Source organism: Parasteatoda tepidariorum, chromosome 6, assembly GCF_982258835.1.
Source record: "Parasteatoda tepidariorum strain Cologne lab strain chromosome 6, Ptep-v5.0, whole genome shotgun sequence".
Lineage (NCBI taxonomy): Eukaryota > Metazoa > Arthropoda > Arachnida > Araneae > Theridiidae > Parasteatoda > Parasteatoda tepidariorum.
The window spans coordinates 92,556,556-92,571,336 of record NC_141760.1 but is presented as its reverse complement, the minus strand read 5'-3'; the positions used below and the strand labels follow the sequence as shown (position 1 = coordinate 92,571,336).

At 28.9% G+C, this 14,781-nt stretch overlaps 1 protein-coding gene across 1 annotated transcript; it reads left to right on the top strand.

Annotated features, from left to right (window-relative positions):
* Nucleotides 1-5,491: 5,491 nt before the first annotated feature.
* Nucleotides 5,492-14,193, top strand: Rh6 (Rhodopsin 6). The gene is made up of 5 exons (XM_087166176.1): nt 5,492-5,607; nt 8,129-8,429; nt 10,404-10,735; nt 12,492-12,753; nt 13,737-14,193. The coding sequence occupies exons 2-5, from the start codon at nt 8,148-8,150 to the stop codon at nt 14,043-14,045; spliced, it is 1,185 nt and encodes a 394-aa protein (XP_087022302.1). The 5' UTR covers nt 5,492-5,607; nt 8,129-8,147; the 3' UTR covers nt 14,046-14,193.
* Nucleotides 14,194-14,781: the final 588 nt, after the last annotated feature.

Here is a 14,781-nt window from a genome sequence, read left to right as displayed (position 1 = left end):
ATGTACTTAAATTAAAAACATACCTCTCAATGACTTTTGTTTCAATAATCATATTTTCAGATTCTAATGATTCAGTCTTAATGGTCAAGAAGTAGACTTTAAATATACTAACTGTCATACTTTAAACATTTCCTAGAAACTACGCTTTTTTCGACTGATATCCATCATAAGACTTGATTATCAATTCTAAAATTGAAGGATGTGATTTGTTAAAGAGAAAATTATTTAAGGACTACCTTGGATACATTAAAATTTCTTCTTAGCATTCAAAAATAATATTCTGAGGAGGATTATTATTTATTTATTTTTTTGCACACTGTTCATTTTATATTTAATGTAATTTAGATGGAATCATGGTTCTCATGATTTAAATCACCTATTTTATTTTAAATAATTGATTTAATTCAATTAAATTTGTTTGAAGTATTTAAGTTGAATTTTTTTACATAATGTAATTTATTAATATATATATTCTTTAAGGTTATGATTTTTTATTTATTTTTTCTGATTTTAATGATAATGAAGGCTATATCTAAATAATGAAAGAGGGATATTTATAAAATTATTTTTTGATGTCCAAAATAGAATTATAAATGAAGAAACTAAATATGAATGAAAATTAATTAAGAAGCTAAATAGATGAAACTTTAATTATAATTTTCCACTGTTTGTATGTCAAGTAGTTTGATTTTAATAAAAATGTTTTAGTTAAATTCATTTAGATTTAAACTTATTTAAAAACATGACTTTTAAAACTTATTAAATATGTAGTTAGTGTATATATTTAACTTGTTTTTTTATATTTTTCAGTAGTTAGTTAGTTGTAATAAAATAATAAATGTAATCATTTTAGTTGATAAAATGTATTATTTTAGATATGTTTTTGAATAATAATGAATGTTATTAATATATTTTATCAGAGCTTGATTTAAAAAAGTAAAATTATCAAAAAACCGAATTTAATTTAAAAAAATCTAATTTAAATAACAAAATCCTATTTTTATGATAACTTTTTTAAAAAATAATCATTTTTGATAACCCTGGACCAAATTTGAGATTTATGATTTAATAGTGTAAGGGAAGAGAGACACATAGAATGAGGGAAATTTTTTGGGAAAAAATTGAGATTTATCGTATAAAGTTTTTATTTTAGTCTTATTTATCTATATAATATTAATTTGACGCCCGGTAGTTGAGCGGTAGCGCTTCACGCTGTCGTGCTACAGGTCCCTGGTTCGATCCTCGGGCCGGGCAAGGTTGCTCAACCTTTCATCTCTGCAGTGGGTCGATAAATGAGTACCAAGCATTCTTGGGAACTAAACATTGGGGGTTCGGCTGACCATCTGACTGGAACATCTGCTCCTGCACCCCAGAACCCAAGGTCAAGAAAACTGAGATGGGCACAGTAGGCCTTGGCCCTCTATGAGCTGTTGCGCCACTGAGTTTAGTTTAGTAATATTAATTTATTTAAGTTTTAATTCCGATGATTTCCATGCACTGTGCGTAGCGTTTTTAAAAAGTGCTTATTTTCGTTTTTTAAAAGCCCTTAAAGGGGCTTTTTTCATTGGAAGTTTTTAAAATGTGCTTAATTTTCCCTTTTTTAAAATGATATTTTTCCTTTACTAAGTTGATTTTCGCTTCAAATTATGCAAAAAGACTGAGCTCACATTTTTCTATTAAACGTTTTCACAATTAATTCAACCCCAATCTATTTCGGCGTATTGTTAGTCCGTGGCGTATGAAAACGCCATTCGTTTTACATGATTTAAAATTTCATAATTTTTGACAATTGTTAAAAACAATGCCAAAAAGCTTTTTTTTTTTTGACGTGACGGTTAAAACAAGATAAAACCGCCAATTGTCAAAAACTTTCCAACCCTGCCTAGTTATGATATTTTTTAAAGTGCTTAAAAATATTTTTGAAGGCTTCAAAAGTGCTTAAAAGGTGCTTATTTTTGTTGAATAATTTGGTTACGCACCCTAAGGATCTAAGTGACAGTTTCTTTGTCAAAGAATGACGTAAGTGCATTTGGCAGTAACCAATTGACGAGTAGCTTTAGAAAACCTGTTGTTGCCCAAGCAAGCCTGCTTGAAATGAAGGTGCGTTTCTTGTTTTTTAAGTGGCGCCATCTATAGCCAAGAATACGACTTCAGCTACCCATACGTCACAACCCGTTTTAAAGGTAGGACCCAATCATACTGCTTTCATTCATCCACCTAATATTATAATTTTGGCCTGAATCGGAGAACGATCTATCTCCAATTCAAGTATTCTTTCCAGAGGTATTGATTTGTTATGGGTATTTGGAGAACTTTGTGTTTCCAACAGATTTAATGTGCACCAGTCACCATTTAATACAAGGTGATTCTTTTTCGGGGGGGGGGGATTCGTACTCACGAATAAGAGTCCCATGTCCTACCAACCAGGCTATCCTGGTCTTTTAGAAAAACCTGTCTTTTTAGAACAGCATTTGATTTTCTTTTCTTTAAAAAGTACGGGAGAAAAAATAATGCACGATATTGGTAGAAAACATATATTAAACTCAATACTGTTTTCAACCTGCGCTTGGATATCATGTTTCTGAAAGTAGTTGTTTAAGTGCAACATAAAACAAGGGAGAAAAAAAGACAAGAAAGAAAAAGAATGCAATGATTAACACAGATTAAATATGATGATAACGCTCTTTTTTACGTAATGATAAAAAATCATCAATCCTCATTAAAAGAAAACTTCAATTTGCTAATTAGAGAGAAGAAAATCACACCCTGGGTTTTCTTCTAATTCCTTTTGAACTCATCGATATCTGTCGAGCCTATCAGTTGAATCAATCAGTTTTGTTCAGATTTAGCAAATAAATGTTACAATGTTAATATAAAAAATCAATTAATAAAACTAAAATAGGAAACCTATCGTAGTAAGACTTAAAAAGTAAAATCACTCTGAACTCATCGATATCTGCTGAACCTACCAACATCGGTGAACAGAATAGTCAGTGTTGCTTTCACTGCACGAGGACTCTTTCGGCGGTGAAACGCTTTTACAGAAACAGGACGAATTATCAATCAGTTTTGCAAATAATTATCACCATGTTAACTTCAAAAAGCATTTTAAAAAAATATTATAGAAAACCTATTAAAGTAAAAGTTATTTCAAATTTTTGAGAAAATTGGTATGAAATCATGATAAAATTGAAAATTTTAAATTATCGAGACAGGATTTCATTGCGAATCAATGTCTTTAGGAAAAAACAAGCAATTATCGATATAATTAGGATACACACATAAAAATATGTCAGTGCATCATAATAATACCTATTTTTATGTAAATACCTAAAAATATGTAATGTTATGAAGATATTATTTTTTTTCTCAGACGAATTATTACCAATATCAGTTTGCAACTAGGTAATTTAAATGAAAATACTAGAGGGCTTTATCACTTGCTTGCTTTGTTCACTAGCCCCATCGTCTGCTACAACATTTTTCATTACTTGATGATGACTGACTGCTGCATCTAAGTTTAATAGCATTTAATTGAAAGATCCCAAAATGTTTTATTCTATTAAAACAATTTTGGTTTTTCTGATTTAGTTCTCGATTTCATTAGGATAAAATTTAAACCTAATTATTTAACTTGGCAACTATATTTCCATTTCATCTATAACTTCGGTTTTTATTTTTTAAGTTTTTTCATTTTTCAACAAAAATTTCTAATTGCTTTTTAAGAGATTATTTAGCAGTAAAAATAGTTCATTGTTAATAATGTTTTAGAATCCTAATGTTTTAGAAAAAGTAAACATAACTTATTTATTGTTTAATAATTGTAAAAAGGTTAATAAGTTTAGATAATGATTTTTATCGTAAAATGCTACGTAATAAGGTAATATTATAGAATTATTTTATAATAAAGAAACAGTACTTTCAGTTTTGAGCCTTTAATTTGAAACAATATTCAAAATAACTCAAAAATGTAACAACAAAGGACGATTAAATATTACAGGCTAAATATAATTAAAAAACATTACCTATAAGTTACATGCATAAATATTAGAGAGGCTTTGCATAGATCATGTAAACGCTAACCTTATTTTCTATTCCTTTCTGTCAGCGCGGGAAATTTTTGTAATACTTATTACGAAGCTTATTGTTTTTTAAAAAAATAAACCAGAAAAATTTAACACTTTTAGTATTTTTAGTTTACGTTTTATTGAAGCTAAAGTTCGTATTTAATACCCATACGTAAAATTACAATTATTTTAATCAATTGTGAAATAGAAACTAAAAATATGTTTTTTTTTGAAAAAAAAAACCTTTTGTTAATAATCAAATAGAAGTTAAAGCAACGCACTTCTTCATGATACATAACTATAGTATATTTAGCTACTATATGTGATATATTAATTACCAATTACTATTGTGTCGTATTTTTAGAAATTTTCAATTAATAAAATTTATTATTTGTTTTAACTACTATTGTATAATGTTTAGAACTAATTACACAGAAACGTTTTTATTTTCTTTCTTTATGAATAAAATTTCATTACATAACGAAAGTTATATCATTTTTTTTATAGCAGAGGTGTTGAAGTTCACGTAAAAGCAAAACATTTGAAAAATTTCGACAGGGCGCAGTTAATTAAAAAATAATATTAGAATCCAGATTTTTTATTTTTTTTGCAATATGAATAGATATATATTAAGTTTTACAATCTTTTAAAATAAATTATTTTGTTGAAGTTCAGAAGTTTTAAAAATGTCTATTTTTTTCTAAAGTGAACCCCATTTAAAGGCACAAAAATCATTAAAAATGTTTAAAATTACTGGCAACATCAAAGCAAATGTAAACTCTTGTAATTAAACTAACTAGCAAATAAAATGAGAAAATAAATATTTTTTTTATGTTCGTTAAACTTTAAACATTTATTTTTTTAAACTAATTATGATCAACATATAACTCGGTTTCTAAAATTTTATTTTAATCAAGCAAATCCTACAAGTTTAAACGAAATTTTAAGGCGCTAACAGCAAAAAAACTGAAAATATGGCGGATTCTGAAGACATCGACTCTGAAAAAAAATGAGTTTATTGTTTGATTAGATTCAGTGAATATATGCTGCAGGAAAAATTAATAACTCCTGTAGTTTTTGGTGTAACAGCAAAATTTTGGTATCAAATTAAAAAAATTAAAAATTTTGATCTGAAACACCCTTTAAGATAAGTTTTTTTTCTCAAAAAGATCCGATAGATTCATTTAAAAGTAGGTTTACCAACACTTTCTTACACAAGACTGTCATAGTAATTTAATGTTCCTTTTTTTTTCCACCATGAATATTGTATTAAGTGGATTGAGACACTTAATCTTGTTTCTTAAGACGAAGAAAAGCCTTAGAAGAAGAAATGAAGCCTCTGGAATGATCAATCCGTTTAAGACGCTTGACGATAACATTATGTCAGGGGGTATAAAAGCGTTACGGAACCATGGTAAGTTCGCATTCGTGCAAAGCAAAGCGGTTCCTAGTGGTTCTGTTGGCTAGCATTCTTCTACAGAAGCTTCACAGCGCTACCTTGCGGGTGACTACTGTAGATTTGGAGATTTCTGAGCTTTAGGTATAAAAAAAATTTGATTATTATTATAGATAATGTTCAGCATTAATTTTCTTATCTGGATATTATAACTTCAAGATATTTTTCTATTCTGTTAATTGGGTATAATATGAAAAAAGCACAACTACTTCCACTTACTAGGAATAACATTTACCTTTTAGTTTAATTAATAAACTGAGTTTTAAATATGTTCACTAAACTCATAAACTTCGGTAAATCAACAATATAAATTATTTCCAAAGGAACTAGACTAATACAATTCCAACCTGGCGAGTAGCGACTTATAAACAAGACACTTCGTTTGATGCTTTTACTTGTTGCTAGAAATCAGGTTCGCAGAAAATGCTGTTTACTAGTTAAATTTAGTAGGAATAACACGATCTGTGACGTAGGCTATAGTATACCCAATTATCGATGTTGCTGAGTCGGTAGTTGAAATGTTCGACTTCAACTATGGACTTCTTTGGAATATTTGAATATTAATTCTAACTTATGATCTTTTAAAACTCTTTCACCGAATCTTAGAAAAATAATAGTATTATTACTATTTTCTATTCTTTTTTCACATGCGTGTGATTAGAATGAAGGTTTCAAATTAAAAATATAAGCTATATTCAGCATTAATTTTCTTATCTAGATATTATAACTTCAAGATATTTTTCAATTCTGTTAATTATCAATGTTGCTGAGTCGGTAGTTGAAATGTTCTACTTCAACTATGGACTTCTTTGGAAGATTTGGATATTAATTCCAACTTATGATCTTTTGAAACTTTCACTGAATATTAGAAAAATAATAGTATTATTACTATTCTTTTTTCACGTGTGTGATTAGAATAAAGATTTCAAAATAAAAATATAAGCTATGGCAGTATTATTTTAGGAAATATTATTAAAAAGTAATTTCATACTTTGAATAATTGTGACATTTATTATTATTATCATTGAAGAAAACAAGATAACAAAACGTATTACGAAGTATAATAGCATTTTTTTCCCTTCAAAAACTTAAATAATGAGCTAATTAGAATTAAAAAAAAAGAGTATTCTTCGATTGGAGATCTGAAAAAACTTGAAACAATGATATATTTAACTCATCTTCTTTGTTCGGAAGTGCATTTGGTTGGTATGTCTTGAAATTTGGATGCTCAATTATGTTACTTTAAATAAATAAGTGTTAATTAATTTAACTATGTTTAAATTAATAAAACAAGTGTTAAAGAACCATTATTTGAATAGAGGTTTTCAAACCGTATCTGACTTTTTACCTCATCTCAAGTTAGTCAGGTCGTGGTCACTGAAATATAAATTCGCCATTACATCTGATACTTTAATTCCTAATTTTTTTTTATTATAAGCATACATATTTCAATATTTTATTAATTAACATGTGAGTAGATGCAACGTGAATGATTAAATTACGTACAAAAATTATCGTTTCTACAAATAATATTTAACACTGGTAATTAATTAATAGAACTAATTAATTATGATGATTGAATCTTTTACGAATTTTTCTCGCATTTTAGAAATCGAAATATAGCTATAATGTTCACTTCAATGAGATTTAAAAATTATGATATTTGATGTTTAGCCTCTTATCCGGATACCCAAAGATATGGATCTCTTATCTGGAGTAACTGGACACCCAAGGTGTTCTGTAATCACCGAATTTAATATGGATTTTTAGAATCCTTGTCAAAAATGAAATCTAAAAAATATGCAAATTAAAGATCCTAATTATTTTAGCGAGGAAAAGAAGAAAAACACTTATGAAAATTGGGGAATCACCATTGACATTTAAACATCCAAACCTGTTTGATTATCCTTTGAACAGGGAGGAGAGCTATTAAAAACATTTTTAATTTTATTTAGCAATCAAGAAGGCTTTGATGTTTCTAATCCTACCTTTTTTAATAGTTATTTCTCAAATTACGAAATGGTTTTCTTTTACACTTGCTTAAATATTAATTTGCGGTTACCAATGTATATATTTTTGACTTTATTATTAATAAGGATAGAGCACTCGAATGAGGTAACCCGGGTTCGAATCCCAGAGATGGCAGGTCGATACGATTTCCGAACCTGGCTCGCACCAACCATACCCTTACGTAACATATCCTCAGTGGTAGATGGATCATGAATTTGAGTGTTCTTGCCATCAGGCTAACCGTGGGAGATTTTCGTGGCTTTCTTTTCCATTTAACGCATGTGCGCGTCAATTACATCAAAAAGTCCTCCACGAAGGCAAATTTCTTCCAAAACTTTATCCATGAGTTCCATTGTCTTCTGGATAGGATTCAAAATTACAAGGTTATGGAGCTGAACATTGGTAGTGGTAAACTCAAAATTCGGTCAACTGTTCAACGACTGTTATAATATAAAATAAAATTCGAAGTTAGCTGGAACCACGGTGCTAAATAAGCATTATTTTCATTATTTTTTAAAATGGTGCTCTTAAATGCACATTTATTTGCATAAGGAAATACTGAACTAAACAAACTTTTTTTTCTTTTTTTTTTTAGCAAGTTTACTTCTTCCGTCATGTCTTCCAGTGCCTTTTTGGCTCCTCGCGGAATGCTTGGAGCACCAACAAATCTTGGTGCAGCAGTGCCTTATGATGGTGCTTTCTATCCCTACCAGAGAAATGCCACCGTCGTGGACACAGTGCCTGCTGACATCTTGCATATGGTCCACGAGCACTGGTATCAGTTTGCCCCGATGAACCCATTATGGCATAGTCTTCTGGGTTTGGCTATGATCATTTTGGGAATCGTCAGTGTAATCGGCAATGGGATGGTCATCTATCTCATGACATCAACCAAGGTAAGTTGGTAGATTGTTGTGCAAGGTTTTCTTTTACATAAAAATGTTGCAATATGTTATACAAATATACGATCGTTTTTTTATACAAATATGTTTCATAAAAATTAACAAAGCAATGAGTAGTAAACGACTTGTTTAGACTTCCTACTGGAGTTTAAGAAATTACTTGTAAAATACAATGTAAATAAACAATAAATTAAAAAAAAATTATAATATTAAATTGATAACAATTTAATCAACTAGATTATCTTAGCTAACTATTATAAGCCTTATTTTAATATTTCTTGGTTTTATGTTCTAACTCAGGGATTAATTATTCCAACTTTGATTAATGTTTTTTTCTTCTTCTTTAAAACACTAATTTGAATTTGTTTATAAGGTAAGAAAAACCATTAACTGATATGAGATCTCGGAGAAAGATCTGAAGACTTTAGAAAAATCTATAATCCTTAGACTAGATAAATCAACAATCCTTTTACTTAATTTCAGGTTTAGATAAATCCACAAAATTAATATTTGAATAATGAAGCAGTTAACTTAATTATTTCCAAATTTATTATTTCTTTATTTAAGATGTTATTTGGGTAAATATTTTAGGTTTATTACAAAATCGAGCCAAAAAGCGAAATAGTTATGTTGTTAGGTATATGCCCTCATATTCATTAAGGAATTTCGGTAGTTTCAGGAAATACTTTTCCTACTGATAGCAAACGTAATGTACGTATATTTTAAAAAAATTAGAATTAAAAGAATTTAGTTCATCATTAATTTAAAGAGATATATAAAAAACGTCAAATAGACATTAGGTCATTTACTCCAGTTCTGATAAAAAAAAATTTAAAAATTCAATTTGCTTAAAAAATATTTGCCAGTGATGTTTGAAAAAAAAATATTTTACAAAAACAAACGTGTGAGATTGTGTAGATGTTAAATGCGGCCGTTCCTCGACACGTAGCTTTTGGAACTCGCTCCAAACTGTTCTGACGATGCCGTTCGAAAACAAAACTGAAAAATTTAACCGGTTTTCATTTTAAGAGGAGATATTCTTCCTCTTTTTTTGTATGTTTTTATAATTTTGTGTAGAATTCAAATGTTTCAGAAACAACCTTTTCATTTTAATAAAAAAAATTTTTTTTCCAAAGCTGCACCGATAATATTGTTTGGTCATTTGTTTAATCAAAATAGAAATTCATATAAAATATACACTTAGAAATTAAGAAATTGATTGGTGCACTTAACATTTTGACGCAGATAGGACACCATTGTCCTTTTTATATATTTTTTTCTGAATCTTTAATTATGAGCAAAATTATTTTTTGGTATTTTTTAATTATGAAAAACATAATCAAATAATTACTAAAAAATATCTGTTAGGCTACCAGAATTATATTTGTACTAAAATATAAAATCCAAAAAAAAGTAGTTCGAAAAATTTTCATTCATATTCAAAAATTTATCAATGATTTATTTTATAAAGATTGATTTTATATTTTTTAAATGATTCTATTAGATCTAAATTGCTGCAAATAAGTTCACATTTTAAAAAAATATTGTTTGGAAGATTTTACCATTAACGCAGAAAAAAGCCATTACCATAAATTATTAAAAAGCTAAATAAAATATTTTTCTAAATATATATAATTCTAAATATAATATTTTTCACTTATTTTGATCTAAATGAATACAAAATAAGGAAAACAAAACATGAAAAATATGCTTAATAAAAGTCCTGCATCAAAGGATTTAAGAATAACGGTCAAACAATATTTAGTAGTAAACAGCAAGAATATTCCCTAAATTTGTAAAAATTGTGAATTGTATTTTATTATTCTTTAAGATTTCAACTTTTTTATTGTACAATAAACTTCTCAAAAGTTGAAGAAATTTTGAGCAGACTCCAACTCCGTGAGTGAGAGCTCCGTGTCGCGGAACAGACTTAATAATTTAATAGTTCACACATAACTTTTTTTGCAGAGCCTTAAGACGCCGACGAATATGTTGATCGTGAATCTTGCCTTCTCGGATTTCTGCATGATGGCCTTCATGATGCCCACTATGACTGCTAATTGTTTCTCTGAAACTTGGATTCTCGGACCCTTGATGTGCGAAATATATGGAATGGTTGGCAGTCTCTTTGGCTGTGTTTCCATCTGGTCTATGGTGATGATTGCATTCGACAGATACAACGTCATTGTAAGAGGCATGTCTGCTGAACCTTTAACATCCAAAAAGGCAGCATTCCAGATTCTCATGGTCTGGGTATGGTCTGGTGCCTGGACTATTCTTCCATTCTTCGGATGGAACAGGTATTATTTCAATTATTCTTTTTTTTAGAATTTATATCTGATTTAACATGGTGATCGCTTCAAGCAGGGCCGGTTTAACCATTAAGCTTACTAAACACGTGCTGAGGGCACCACAAAGAGCCAACGTAGTAGAAATTTCAATTGCATGTTATCATCGTTATAAATACGAAAGCGAATTAATTCAGTTAATAATAATAAATGCTGTAGGTAATAAGAAAACTTTTATAAATTCACAGAGAATTATCGCAGGTTTCCAAACACTCTCAGAGATAAAAGAAAAGTTGTTTGTTAATTTTGTTGATTATCAATTCCATTTTTATACAGTATTAAGCTTTTGTAAGTTTTTTTTATTCTCTATAGGAATTCATTAAAGGTTGATGATTTTTCCTTACATGAATATTAACTTGAGATCCACAGTAAAGAAATAAAAAAAAATTTTACTTATTTTTTAGAAATAATTTAAAAAGCATATTAAACGATATTACGGAACACTCGGAAAGTTTGAATAAACAATTATGTAATATTTCATAGAATTAAAATGAAAAAAAAAATAGCTTGTGGGACAGGGAATTTTTTTAAAAATAGAATCAGAATTGCCAAAATAATTTTAGTTCGACTTAAAGATCCCAAAATATGTGGTTGGCGTTGAAACCTTTTCAAAGAGATTCTTCTTTTATTTATGATGATATTTTTAATTACATTTAAGGAGCATCAAAAACTTTTAAGTGCTCTGAGGATCTTAATCCGGCCCTGACTTCAAGCACAGGTGCATTGCCATTCAAGTTCAACGCATATTTAATTGAATGTTACTTGCCCAAATATCCAATAGTTCCGTTATAAATTCCTCATTGGTAGATGGACCGAGGATTAGAGCCCCTTTTCATCAGGTTAACCGTAAGAGGCAAGTATTGCTCTAGATTATAATGAATACTTTGGTAGCTTATATTCAAAAATTCTTTTACGAAGACAAATTTGTCCCGAGTCTTCAATTTGCTACAAATCTTAAGCAATTAGTATATTTTAGAAGTAAAATAATTAATATCCTCAAAAAAATTTTAAAAAAAAAACGTCATTTGTTATGTCTTTAAAATCATGCTACATCCATACGGGGAAATGGTTAACGATTCATACTCCGATTAAAAAGGAGTTTGAATGGTTTATATTTTAACTATGATGCAGTTATTAAGACTAGATCTATTTAACTGTGTAACCCGCTCTATTCCCATTCGTGGTTTCATTTCGACGGTCTTCTGTAATGTTTAATTGTTTGATGGCAGCTTTCAACTTGGCTTTAGTTGTTCATATTTCTGTGAAATATGCAAGCATGTTTGAGGAAAAAAAACAGTGAAAAAAAAAAAGAGAATTGCCTTAAGATTTGTTTAGAAGATTATCATAATAATCTTCATTTCTAATAAATGATTTGAAAGCATTTTGCATATTTTCATTCGTATATAAGTTTCACTTATATATTTTACAAAATAAATCATAATTTTAACAAGTTTAATTTTCAAACTTTTATAAGACTATTCTTCGATTTCAATTTTCTGGTAAACTTTTATGATTTAATTCTTTATCAAAATTAAAAAAAAAATACTTTTTTGTAAATAGTAAAAACTTTTTTGTAAATAACTCTAAAACATATGTAGTTTTGAAATATGTAATAATAATAATAATAAATTCTCAATTTTTGAATCCATTTCGATAAAAAAAAAAGTTATTTATACTGTGTGAATAAATTTATATAATTTTCTTTAAGGTATGTACCTGAAGGTAACATGACCAGCTGCACTATCGATTATTTGACCAAGGACTGGAGCTCATCTTCCTACGTCATCTTCTACGGATTGGCTGTCTACTTCACACCTCTGCTCACCCTGATCTACAACTACACTTTCATTGTACGATCCGTGTCTAACCACGAAAAACAACTGAGGGAGCAGGCCAAGAAGATGAACGTTTCATCCTTGAGAGCAAATGCTGACCAACAAAAGCAGTCAGCTGAATGCCGACTTGCCAAGGTAATTGACAGAGTTACAGCAAGGTGTTCGATAACCGCAACCCTTTGTCAACACTTCAAGAGTTCTTTTCATATTTGTCATAAGAATTCGTATATTATTCAAATATCCCCGGGCACTTTTTTACCAATTTGATATTAGTCATTAGTTCTGTTTTCTGCTGATAATGATAAACAGAGCTATAATGCCATGCCGTTGCAATTTAACCAACGGAATCTGGGAACAACAGTTTGCTTGTTCCAGTCTTACAAAGGTCATAAATTTTGATTTTTAGCAGGAGGATGCTGTACTGTAGTCTGATAATCCAAAATGAAATCGGGCAATTTTTCAAACAATTAATATAAAATATACATTGCATTACTTTTTTCAATTCAGCTCATTATAGATTTATTTCAGATTTAAAAGCAAACAAAAATCATTTAATTAAATACTTATGATCAAATGTTACGTTGTATAGTTATAACTTTATTTGAAAATGGGGCATTTATTTAGTAAGTGGGTAATATATATTTCTATGAATATAAGATTTCTAATTTTCTTTATTTCTAATAGATTTTCTAATTTTCTTTAAACTTTTGTTAATAGCATCACTTCTTATTGGGCTATAAATAAACTCGTTTTACTTTTCTCCGGGAAAAAAATTATTGATTAAAAAAGTAATAGAACAGTGAGCTGAACGGCTAGAATATATTAAACCTCAGACTAACAATGACTATTTTCATCTAATGTCACTGATTATAGATGGAACCAATTTGGCTCTAGTAGGCTATTAAATATTAGTCTATTCTCCTTGACCATATAGAGGGAACACTTTGGTCCTAGTAGGCCATTAAACTTTAGTTCGTTCTCACTGACTGTAGATGGGACAATCGGGCTCTAGTATGCTATTAAATGTTAGCATGTTCTTTTTGTCTTCGATATTCTTAAACTTACATAAGTAATCAATCATTTGTTTGAATGATCCAGCGTTTCTTTCTTTTCTTTAGATTGCATTGATGACTGTTGGACTGTGGTTCATTGCCTGGACTCCATACCTCAGCATTGCATGGAGCGGTGTTTTCTCTAACGGAGCACGATTGACTCCATTGGCAACCATCTGGGGAGCTGTATTCGCCAAAGCAGTAGCCGTCTACAATCCAATTGTATATGGTATAAGCCATCCTAAATACAGAGCAGCTCTGCATCAAAAATTCCCAAGCCTCGCTTGCGCTACTGACAACGGTGATCACGGATCAGACAACAGGTCCGAAACCACTGAGTGCAATGAAAAACCACCCAAAAATTCAGAAGCCTAAAAAATGAACTCTTTTTAAAATGAATTTTCTGTTTCAAGTTTTTTGTAAAGTTACACGCTTTGTTGACTTCAGTAATTTATTTTTGTTTGTATATGCTTGTTTAGAAGTTTCGCTGTAAATGCATTGTTAATAAAACAGCATTGTTCAATTTAGTCTTTTTCTTTTTTTCGCTTCAATTTTACTTTTTTTCATAGATGAACCAAGCAAATCTCTTCTGAAGAAATATAGAGTGTTCTGTAATCATCGTCTTGTCTTGAAAAAAAAAAAAAATATATATATATATATATATATATATATATATATATATATATATATATATATATATATATATATATATATATATATATATATATATAAATGAACATAATATAGACAGCTATAAATATAATAAAACTCTTAGTAGAACTATCTTTAATTATAATGATATCAGCAAAAAATTCGAGAAAATTAATATATCCGATTATGAATATCACTGTGAAGAGAAGAAATGTTTTGAATTTGTTGATAAATATCATAAGCATATTATTACTGGTAATTTAAATATAATAGAAAATTTAGAACTGAGAAATTTAATGTTAAAAGGCACAAAATTTTGACCCATTTACCATACATCAATTAATAAAATTCTAAAATACTTTCTTATGTTCTCAATAATTTTTTTTTAAGACATCAAATAGATTCACTTAGGCATGAAAAAAAGAATGGAAAATGGGCTCTTTATTATTACTTTAAAAAC

What these genes read in the sequence shown, in the direction of transcription:
- Rh6 (XM_087166176.1), top strand. Translation starts at nt 8,148, where the DNA reads ATGTCTTCCAGTGCCTTTTTGGCTCCTCGCGGAATGCTTGGAGCACCA. An exon ending in ATCTCATGACATCAACCAAG is followed by an intron (nt 8,430 to 10,403) that starts GTAAGTTGGTAG and finishes CTTTTTTTGCAG; the next exon opens with AGCCTTAAGACGCCGACGAA. An exon ending in CCATTCTTCGGATGGAACAG is followed by an intron (nt 10,736 to 12,491) that starts GTATTATTTCAA and finishes ATTTTCTTTAAG; the next exon opens with GTATGTACCTGAAGGTAACA.